The sequence below is a fragment of the Ochlerotatus camptorhynchus genome, unplaced genomic scaffold (genome assembly GCF_037179485.1).
Source record: "Ochlerotatus camptorhynchus isolate MF236.1 unplaced genomic scaffold, CSIRO-AGI_Acam_v1.1 ptg000365l, whole genome shotgun sequence".
NCBI lineage: Eukaryota > Metazoa > Arthropoda > Insecta > Diptera > Culicidae > Ochlerotatus > Ochlerotatus camptorhynchus.
Window position 1 is genome coordinate 482,551 of NW_027040853.1, and position 11,695 is coordinate 494,245.

An 11,695-nucleotide genomic window follows, 5' to 3' on the forward strand; every position below is an offset into this window, starting at 1 on the left:
ACCTTCAAGGATCACGTTGCGTACGTTATGTACGTACGTCATCGCAACTAGGATTTTTATTTCGCTTCAAATGCAAATGCAAAAAGTTCAAGGAAGTCTACTGCCTAAAAGCTTTATATTGCTCAATTATGCACCCTATCTTGGAGTATTCGTCCATCATCTGGTCTCCTTATTACTAGAATGGAATTCATCGCATTGAGGCTATTCAGAGAAAATGCATCCGGTTCACTCTACGTCATCTCAGGTGGAGAGATTCATTCAACCTACCCAGTTATGAAAGTCGTTGTTTGCTTATAAACCTGGAGTTACTGGAAGAGAGACTTAACCTGCTAAAAGCGTGGTTTATTGGGGATCTTCTGCAAAATTGACAGTCGTACGCTTCTAAGTGTCTTGGACATCAACACACGTCGTCGCAATCTTCGGTCGCATACGTTTATCACCGTCCCTCTGGCAAGAACTAACTATGGCTTTCACGAACCTTTGCGAAGCATGTCCTGTATATGCAACTGGTGTTACTATACGTACGATTTTAACGTGCCTCGAAAAACAAATAACCGTAGTTTTAAACGAGTTTAATGTTAATTTAAGTTATTTGTTTGATTTGTATTAAGTTGTTGAATTGGGATAAACATTTTACCTGTTGACTTATAAACAATAAATAAAAACCGGGTTCATAATCTGGATTCTTGCCGGGGACGTCATTTCATTTGAATATTGAATTTCCTGTGATGTGTCGTACTTCCCGTGACAGCCGTGGATATTCAGAAGTACAAGGTGCGTGCGGTATTTTTGCACAAAATGATGTTTGTCAAAATAATGTATTTAAAAAAAATTAATAATTGTTATTAATTCATTTTCTTTCATAACATTATATTTTTAAGGATTTTCATTCAGAAAAGTTGCCTTCATTTTCAATAATTGTCGTCAAATGCTTGCAAAAATTACTGGAGGCGCGTTTTACCATCTCTCGATCTAAAGAACCCATCCTCTGTTATATTTCTGATTTTAGCGAACCAATTGTTGTGTGAAAGGCTCTATTGGTATCCCATTCTACGATGCCCCACACAAAGTAGTCCAGAGGATTGACATAGGGACTGCTAGGTGGCCAAACTTCTTTCTATCATAACTCTTGAACATTTCCCGTAAGCCATTTCTGCGTTTTCTTCGCATTGTAAACTGGAACTCCGTCTTGCTGGAAGATAAAATAACGGCCAGTAGCTACCTTTTCCATCCACAGTACAACAACATTCTTCAAAACGTCAAAATATACATCGGCTATTACCTTCAGCCCTTGCTCAAAAATATATGAGGGCATCACATCTCCTTCACTGAATACAACGCCTAGAACAATCACGTGCGTCGGAAACTTGGTTGACATGATGATTGGAACTTCATTACGTCTAGCCGCAAGCCATCTGCTATTTTCCGGTTATTTTTTTGATCCTGATTGAAGTTTTTTCAGCAGAGAAAAAAATAAAATTTTCCGGCTCGAAGTTAATTTACAACTGATGAACGAATGCGGTCTTGCGTAGCCATTTATTTATTTATCGAATGTTGTTTACTTTTCTCAGACAATTGAGCTATCTAGTGGTGCCAAAATTATTTTAATACTGCAACACAAGAATAAGATATTCATATTGAATTCAGTACAAAAATACCGAACTAACAACCCTTCCCCTCCCCCGATGACCGGCAAGGCGTGGCTGGTACTGAGAGTACTGATCCTCCGAGGTTTGTACACTGAGAGTGGATTGCTAATCCCAAGTCCCATTCATGTGGTTCTTTGTGCAAATATGGTTGGGTCTGTACCAAATGTACGAAATGTATGCTTATGCTCAGGTTCTTCCCATATAAACTTTCAATTTTGGTAGGTTAATCAGAGGTCAATTTGAAACCGTTTGAACCCATTCATTCCGTTATTTAACGTCGGTCTCTGTTCCGCAATCTAGTGCCAATCACCGACGGACATCAATTGCCATCCATTGATGGCAATCGAATGTGCAGGAAGGCAACTTCCACACCTGAGCAGGATATTGCACCCATTCAACACCATGGCCTGGACCAACGGCTTTACTTCCCTTCCGAAGGAAGACGTGACCAGAGATTTTTATGCCTCAGAAAAATCCCACCGACCCCGGCTGGGATTGAACCCAGACCCATTGCGGTGAGAAAGCAGTCACGCTTACCACCACACCACTGGCACCGGCAACCGTTTGAACCCTGTCACCCTAACAAGATAAAATACATTATCTACAGAAAATTTCAGCAGATTCAGCAGTTGACACTGAAACTCAGAATTTTGAAAAGGACCATCCGCTTCTTCAATGCATCTGCGTCCTGACGTGAAATTCAGTTGAAAACTAACTGTGCCGAGGTCAATATTGCTCAACCGTGATCGACCATAGGATAGCTCATGCATTATTCCTCGTCACACACGCTTTGTGAACATGACCCGATTAGTCGTTGCACGTTCATTAACTTATCCGCTGATGTAAATTGGTTTCTGGGTCGAATTTCCCAACGTCATCACGCCGTAAACTTTGGCTCAAGATATATATGCAGCACCCGTTCATCCACGGACATGGGCCTTATCTCGGTCAGTAGTGGTGCCCCATGCCATAACCCACCATCATCGTCCGTCGAGCCACGTGTGCACCTACCGAAACCTCGTAACCTGTAAAATGCAAATAAGAACCCATTGTCCTTCATCACATGCTGCTATACCGACGCTACGTAGCTGCTTTACAACGTTGCACCGCATAAATAGCCCACTGGCAATGTATGGGGAACCTCTTTTGTTTGGCTTGGTGACCGCAAAAAATTAACAACTTCAACATTTTTTATCCTGTTCAATTTTCTGCTTCGCCGTCACAGGGAGGCAATCCTTATCTCAGGATTACATAAATGAACGATGTTCGCTGCTAAAGCCTTTGCCACTGTTGGTAGGATCGCTTTTTTCACGTATTTTCTGTTTGCTCCTGCTGTCTCTCTAAACTTGGCCTGGTGCAATCCTTCCACCATGCCCCAAATCAAATCGGTCACGTCCGCAAAGAGTTATTCCATTCCGTAGGCGCAGCAGGATTGCCTTTGTGTATCAAACCCCATCAGGACGCGGGACCAACAGCAACAACACATCGTTCATTGTCGGTTCTTTGTTCTTTGCCACATTAGGGAGCTCACTGGGGGAAAAAAGCAACATAAGGAACAATGTAGTTCCCAATGTATGTGCATAGTTCGAATCTTCCGAACATACCAACCCGTGCACGAACTGGAAGCCCCTCACATAAGGCATACAATTTTGCAGATTCCTGCTTTTTATAAACTCTGCACCATGCACGAAAATGCTTTCTGTTTGAATTCGAATTATCATCGGTACGTGTTCCGAGTAACTAATCATCAAACTGTTCCCAATAAATTTCAGGAAGCGAATTTCGATCATTTGGTGGAGGGTGGGGGGAGGAGCTGATGTATCAGACTGATTGTGCTTCGTCTCACCCAATTTAGGCAAGCCGGAGTCGTCTAGTGAGCTCGAAACCTGAAAATTCTAGAAGGGCCAACGGAAAGCGTGTTCAAGAATTCCAGCCGGAATACTGCTGAGAGAGAAGTGTACTCCGAAATTATGGACCCCCCCCCCCCTCGTGGCCACCCAACCACACATACCACCGACCGGAAGCCGAAACTGAATGACATTTTGTAGGTTGTTAGGTCTCTGCCGTTGCCTCGGGGAATTTCCGAGGCTCTAGTTTGACTTGGCTTCGGTACAATGCTAATCGATTGCGATGCAATTTTTCGGATTTAGAAGCGCTAGGCACCGCAGCAGCAGCACCACTAGATCTGATAGGCGGATAAAGCTGAATTTAGGTTTTCCGGTCCAGTCGACATGTCATGTCCGAGCCCCGTTTTCTATTCTAGTCCGTGTCCTAAGCGTGGTGTGCCACTCACCACCGGACAAAACGTGTTTGTTGATGTCCGTGAATTATGAATATTTATTTCGTCACATGTCGTTGTTTGGCTTCGTCGATCGTTGATTGGATGCTGGTGGAAAATTTGTGATGCGATTGGACGGAAATTCAATTTGCGGCTATTTTCGGTGTTTCGGGCACAGTTGTGCAGTGAATACAAATTACGTCAATCAGATCCTGCATCGGTTTCTGCCGGCTGCTGTGCCAAGGTCAGGTGGACTGAATTTTTGAACAGGGTGTGTGTGTCTGGTAACACATGGTAATCGGAAGACTGCGGTTCAATGGAGTGACGTATGATTTGGCTCGCTATAGTGAAAATTGGCTGTGGTAGTGAAAATTTGAAATTTGTTATCCTTGATGTGATGCCAGCATAAGTAGTAACCCATAGAACTCCACCGTTAGTCAATATTAATAAACGTATTAAATAACTACCCGAGTAGGTGAGAATAGCAAACCAATAGCAAGTTTTGCTATTAAAAATAGGATATCAGAACATCTCAATTTGTTATTAGTTTGATTGAAATAAGAGTTAAAATATCAAAAATAATAACGGAAACCGTTCGGGAGCAAAACTAAATAATAGCAAATCTTGTTATTGTAATATCAAACTAAGAACAAAAAAATCTAAAAAGTCCAAAACATATTTAGCTATTATTAAGATATTAAGAACTATTCAATTGCAAAATGTGTTATTAACTAATAAGAACTAATTAAGAATAAATTCAGTTATTCGGATTGAATAACAAAATAATAGCAGCTTTAGTTATTCTTCTTGGAGAGCTTATAATAATAATAATTTTTTCGGTGGAGAATCAGTTTTACTGATAATAATGATTGAGTTCAACAATTCGGCAAAGCTTTTTTATTTATTATAATAATAACGATAAAATCAACATGAAATAAAAACGTAACTTTCAAAAAAAAACCGAACAATGGCTGAACAAAACAGATTTGAAGTGTTGTAGTATTTTCTCTAGCGTAACTTGTGTCGTTTTCTTTGTTGTCGTACATTTGTACGCTTCTTATGATGTCCTATTGCGTTGGCACCTGGCGCAACACAGGATTATTCGCCAGCGCGGTTGCGATGTGCTTATTTATTTGTTGGGACAAATGCTGAGCGACTCCTACTGGGTCCTGCAAAATTCGTCTTCTCTCGTACAGCCGAGCTAGCGATTGATAATAATGATTATAACGTATACATAGTTGAAAAGATACTATTTACCTTTCATATATTTAACTTTTTCAGGATCCATTTGAACAACCGTTTTAATGTTCTGATTTGGCTCCGGGGCTTTCTTGCTGCGTCCTCTGGGGTTGTTAGAACACCTGCCGGTCACTGTGGCGTTGCCTACGCCTCTTGGAAACAGCGAGAAGAGCAACTCTTTCACGAACAGATAATCACTCTCATGTGCATCTTGCGATACCCTCAATAGCCAATTTGAGTTGGGGTATCCTGGGATGTCGGAGAATGATAATCCCATAGGTTTCTCCACCAGAGATTCTTGAAGCTTCATGTTTAGATGGCGCAGCTTGCAGTTTTCCTCCCGGAGTTGCTTTATTTCCGCTGACATTATCTCGATTGTCTGACGTAGCTCATTCGCCGTTCTTAAATAATCAACATTCGGTTCTGGCACACCAACTTCAGCATATCCCGCAAACAAACTTGTACTACTGTCTGAGTACTCAGGGCTAAAAGCAGAGTTTGCAGAAGTTGTTCCAGCAAATTCTTGGTCTTGAAAATTTTGTGGAGTCCCAGACGTGCAAGGAAAGACACTACTGCCATGATTTGCAGAAGATGGCCCTGCAGATTCTTCGTCAGTAGACTGACCAGTTATCGGGACTCCACACATAGCTGGAACGATAGGACCGGTGCTAGCAGCACTTTTAGCGATTTTTCCCGGGCGTTTATTTTGCGGAGTAACATTTTCCTTTAGCTGTTCCTCTTGAACCTGCAATTTTAAATTTAAGGTTAGAACTAAAAAAGTACGAGAACGACACTACTCACATGTTTAGCAAAAGATGGTCCTGCAGAACATTTGTTAGTGGGCTGGTCAGTTGGGCGAACTCCAGAAATAGCTGGAATGACCGGATCGATGACAGTCGCATTTCTTGGAGTCTTTCGTGTGCGTTTCTTTTTCGGTTCAAAATTGTCCTTTAGATGTTCCTCCTGCACCTGTAAATTGAAATTTGAGGTTAGAACTAAAAAAGTACGAGAACGACGCTACTCACATGTTTAGCAGAAAATGGTCTTGCAGAACATTTGTCAGTGGGCTGGTCAGTTGGGCAAACTCCAGAAATAGCTGGAATGACCGGATCGACGATAGTAGGACTTCTTGAAATCTTTCCTGTGCGTTTCTTCTTCGGAGCAATATTTGCATTTAGCTGTTCATCCTGCACCTGCAATTGAAAATTTGGGTTTAGAACCATTAAAAAAAAGTACAAACGCTACTCACATGTTTGGCAGATGATCCGGCGGAACTTTCGTCAGTGAATTGGTCAGTTGGGCGAATTCCAGGAATGAATGGAGCGACAGGGTCTATGGCACTAGCGGAACTGTTTTGGTTTTTTTTCCAGAAGTTTCTTTTTTTGTTCAGAATGTTTTTTTAGCTGCTCCTCCTGAAATGAAAAATATTGAGGTTAAATATCAGTAATTATTCTGAATTTGCAACGTACCATTTTTCCAAGGCATGCCATATTTGCAGCATTTGCTCTCTTAGTAGCAAGCTTTTGACCTTGATTTTTACGTGGACGGCCCATTTCTGTTGTTAAATTTAACAGTTATACTGATTTTTTTCACATAAACTTAGACAACACGAATAACTGTGTGATTCACGTCCTGTTCACAACCATACTGTTTATACCAATGACGTTTATATAAGGTCTGAGCCAACAGGCAGCTTGCTGGTATTAGACGTAAAAATATTGTATGTATTACTGAGCACTCAAGGAACGACGTCACTCCCACAACATTCCATATTGAGAACAGTGAGGTTGATGTAACTTCGAATAGCTGTTTCGTGTAAAAAGATAAACATTGCAATAAAATACGATGGACCGTGATTGTGACGTCATCATCAAGATCCATAACAACAGCAGACCTGCACGGTTAGAAAAAAGTAACCAAAATTAAGTTCTTTTCACTCATCTCGGCACTATAGTGCAGGAACCCAAAAGTAGGTAAAGCGGGTCAAAGTAATTTTCATTTACTTGTGTGCAGTTCGTATGGAATTTTCCACTGGCACTGGCACTGGTTTTGATCGTCCGTTTTTGACAACTTTAGTAGGAGAAAAGGAGACAAACTAGTCAAAAGTAGGTAAAAGTGAACTGGCCGTTGGGTACTTTTTTCTTACCGTGTGTGTACTGTGACATAGCTCTCATACGTCATCTGCTATTCTTCATAAATCCTAAGATAAGATGAGCAATACGGGACCTTTTTTTGAACCAGTTTTCCATCAAATGCGAACCAACTCCAGATTGCTCAATTTGAAGTTCACGTATATCGGCCGAACGTATACAACCCGAAGATTTTAACAACAGATAATCTTTTTTCTTGTGTTTTGATAGTCAGTCGTGTTGACCAGAATTAATTGCACGGTCGGTTCTGCGAGAGAAGAAGAATACTTTAAAACAAAAATGAACCAGTTGTCTAATCTTATCTTAGCATAAATAAAAACTACTCTGACTGTTTTGTTTAAAGTATTATTCAATAAAATCGTTTTTTATTTAATTAATAAATTACCATGAGTGCGCGACGAAGACGACAATTTTATTTGTCACCCGAGTACTATGGACGGAAATATGTCAAAAAGGTACGTATGTCGGATAGAAAAAATATCAAAAACTATCTAATATCTTGTGCAGCCCAGGCGAAACATTGTTAAGGATCCCATCTGTTCATCAGGATTAGAAACTGTTGAACTTATGTATTCAGACCATGAACCTGAATTCATTGAAGTTAATCCCGCCTCGGAAAAAAACAACCATCGCAATTTAAATAAAACGGTTTATTTAAATGATGAGCCTACAGATTCTGAATCTGAATCTGAATCTGAGCACTCAGATCCAGCCTCGGAAAATACGATGATACATGACCTAAGCAATCACCACAGTTTAAATGAATCGATGATTCTAAATAATGAACCTACAGATTCTGATGCTGAGCACTCAGAGGAGGACGCCAACGATGAAATGTTGGATATGGCAAGTGCTTTACCGATAGTAGGTTGACCAATAAATTATATACGTAATAACATACCTAGGATAAGTAGAAGATGACTAACTAAATAATATTTTTCTTGCTGTCAGCTATTTTCAAGCTTCCATAAAAAACCCTTCATATCAGTATCTGGCCTAAAAGTCAAGGATATTTTGTACATGGTTCTTAACTACTATGTACGGCACGGAATTACACAGACTGCACTGGAAGACTTACTGAAGATGCTCAATACTATTTCAGGAATAAAACTATTTCCTGAAAGTTTTTCTACTTTTATGTCGAATTTCAAATCAAATCCTTACAATTCAGCACGTGTATTTTTCTGCATCAATTGTAAATATGACTTTGGCACAACTTCTCCAGAAGCGAATACCGAATGCCCAATTTGCGGATCCAGAGCAAAAGACTTTTTCATTTCTATTCCCGTTGAGCCACAAATACGAGAGCTTGTTACTGAACATAAAACCAAAATTGATGAGTACGCACAACATGTTGAAAAACATGAAATCGCGGATGTTAAACGTGGAAGATTTATTCGAAAAATTCGCCCACCAGGATCACGGGAGTGTCTTACGTTGAGTGCTAATACAGACGGAGCCGCCACTTTCAAATGCACGACACAAAAACCATTATATCCCGTATTTGTCACTTTGAATAACCTCCCTCCTAATGTTCGATATTCAAAACACAACTTGATTGTCAGTGCTTTGTGGCTTTCGAAGGGTGAACCAAACACCAATTTATTATTTAAGTACTTTTGCATAGAGCTACGACGGTTAAAGGATACTGGAATGAACATTGATGGAAAAATGTACTCGGTGTCATTACTACAAGTAAATCTTGATTCCGTGGCGAGGTGCAAAGTACAGAACATGAAGCAATACAACGGATTATATGGTTGCACATATTGCCTACATCCAGGAGAAACAAAAGTTTCGAATAATTCGAGATGTTATCCCAACATGCATAATGTCCGCAAACGAGAAGACACACCCACAAGAGAGTTGATGGAAGAAGTATCTACCACAGGCATAGAGAAGCTTGGGGTGATGGGAAAATCTGTTTTTATTTTTTTGCCTGATTTTGATATTATCGACTGCTTTCCTCCAGATTATATGCACGCAATATTGCTCGGCGTAATGAAACAGTTGTGGAGTTTATGGACGGAAAGTGAAAATCATAAGCAACCTTTCTACATTGGTAACCGCTTGGGAGAAATTGAAAAGAGAATGTTGAGCTTTAGACCTCCTAGTGTTTTTCCTAGATATCCGCGACAGTTGAAGGAATATAAGAAATACAAGGCGAATGAGTGGGAAGCTGTTCTTCTCCATTATTTATATCCGGCCGTTACTAATATTTTACCAAAACAATTTCTTGACCATGTCATGTTGCTATCATCATCGATTCACCAGTTATTAGACCCAACATTGAACGAAGCCACAATACATTCATGCGACATGAACTTAAACATGTTTCTGCAGCAATTTGAAACACTATATGGTAAAGATAACATGTCGTATAATGTTCATTTAACTGGACACATCATCGAAGCTGTTTACAATTTTGGAGCCTTATACAATTTTTCGTTATTCCCATATGAGTCAGGTAACTTCTTAGCTATGCAATAAAATTATAGATATTGTAATAGATCTCTTCTAGGAAACGGAATGCTCCTCGGGTTCCGAACTGGCAATAAAAGTCCACTTGTGCAAATCGAAAGGAAATATTATATGAACAAGTTATGCCACCGCAACTATCTTGATTTAAATCCAGATGTGAAAAATTGGATTCAATCTTTATGGTCTAAACAGAAAAGCTCTGTTCAGTACGATCCAAAAGGAATATATATCTTAAATGATAATCTTATGTTTGATGCAGACGTAGTCGAAAGATCGTTTAGCGCCCATGGTAAAATGTATTCTAAAAGTTTTAATGTATGTACCAAACAAACATGCCATGCACACAAATATGATGATTCATGGGTTTACATAAACGAAAATTTCTACGCCATTGTAGAAATTTTATGTGATCAGAATAATATTGTTTACATTGCTGGCCAACAACTGCACTCCAAAAAGTTATGCCATAATATTTATTCATATGCACTAACAGATATTATTAAAGTAATGCGAGTCAACGACACAATTCGTCAATGTATAAATATGTGCATAAAAATGAACGATCGATCATTGCAGTTTATTTCTAAATGTAAAATCCGTACACAAATTGATTGATTTATGGGTCCACATTTCAAGTATTTATGGTATTTATGTTACATAAGTCTTTAAAATTTGTCGATCATATACAGAGTACAAAATAAAAATAAATACCTATCATTAAAATGAAAAAAATAAAAATTTCTGAAACATTGAAATGGAAAAAATATTCACCTTACGACTAAAAATGGAAAAGAATATTAATATGATGCCAATAGCAAAATAAGATACAATATCATAAATTTTTGTTGAGTTGTTTTTCGACTATTTTATGACTCAAAATTTTAATATCATGAAAATAACAAATTTTGATGTGTTATCATATTTTGTTATTAGATTGTTATTATGTGTTATGGATAAATAACATAATATTATCAAGATAAGCTGTGATAGTAAAATTTGCAATTGGTTAGTTCTTGGTTTGCTATTCTCATCTACTCGGGTAGTGCCAGAAGAATCGAGTCTCAGCAGAAAGCATAGCGGAAGAGCAGCAAGCAAGAAATTTCCAAAACACTGAAATCCGTCTAATAACCCAAAATGAGCGCGTTGCGGCAAAAGCGGCATTGTACAAAAACGTGTTTTTTTTTTCAACATTTTGGAAAAACGCGGTGCGGTTGAGCGGATACCTAAGAAGTGCTAAATGTTTTCAGTTGTATTTTTTGAAATTATGATTAACCAAAAGCTTAAAGACGTAAACCAAATAATCAGCCAAGGTCGTAGTAAGTAGTCAGAACCATGTTGGCCGCATCCGGACATGATCCGGGTACCCTCAGGGAAACTGGTTAGATTCTTTGTGAACCTTCATTCGACACATCAAATTGCATGAAAATTTAAAAATATGATCATTGGTGACTATATTAAGTACAGCAGACCACAATGCCAGATCCATCCATATTCTTCTCAACATCATCATGCGATACATAAAACTACACCAGAATTAAGAAATAAGATCATTGGTGGCCATATTAAGTACGGAAGACCACGTTAACCAAATCTGGATATGTTCCGGATACTCCCGGAGATGTGGCCACACATAAATAAGCTCATTGGTGGCCATATTAAGTACTCAGTACCACTTAGGCCAGATACGGACATGTGACACATCAAACTACATGATATTTAATCCAAAAATAAAAACATTGGTGGCCATATTAAGTACTCAAAACCACGCTGGCCATACATGTTCCGGTGCTCTGACATCTGAAAGCTTCAGAGAACATATCATAGAAATACAGCAAACTTCAGAAAAATGCTTAAAACTTCTGAGACTATTACCAAACTTCAAATAAATACATACAACA

General features: G+C 39.1%; 2 protein-coding genes across 2 annotated transcripts; one reads left to right on the forward strand and one right to left on the reverse strand.

Moving 5' to 3' along the window:
• Positions 1-4,994: 4,994 nt before the first annotated feature.
• On the reverse strand, positions 4,995-5,533 carry LOC135709827 (uncharacterized). The gene is made up of 2 exons (XM_065232238.1): positions 5,185-5,533; positions 4,995-5,128 (listed from the first exon to the last, which is right to left on the reverse strand). The coding sequence occupies exons 1-2, from the start codon at positions 5,531-5,533 to the stop codon at positions 4,995-4,997; spliced, it is 483 nt and encodes a 160-aa protein (XP_065088310.1).
• Positions 5,534-8,895: 3,362 nt separating this feature from the next.
• On the forward strand, positions 8,896-10,412 carry LOC135709828 (uncharacterized). The gene is made up of 2 exons (XM_065232240.1): positions 8,896-9,783; positions 9,838-10,412. Exons 1-2 carry the CDS (start codon positions 8,970-8,972, stop codon positions 10,410-10,412), a joined length of 1,389 nt encoding a protein of 462 aa, XP_065088312.1. The 5' UTR covers positions 8,896-8,969.
• The last annotated feature ends 1,283 nt before the right edge of the window (positions 10,413-11,695 follow it).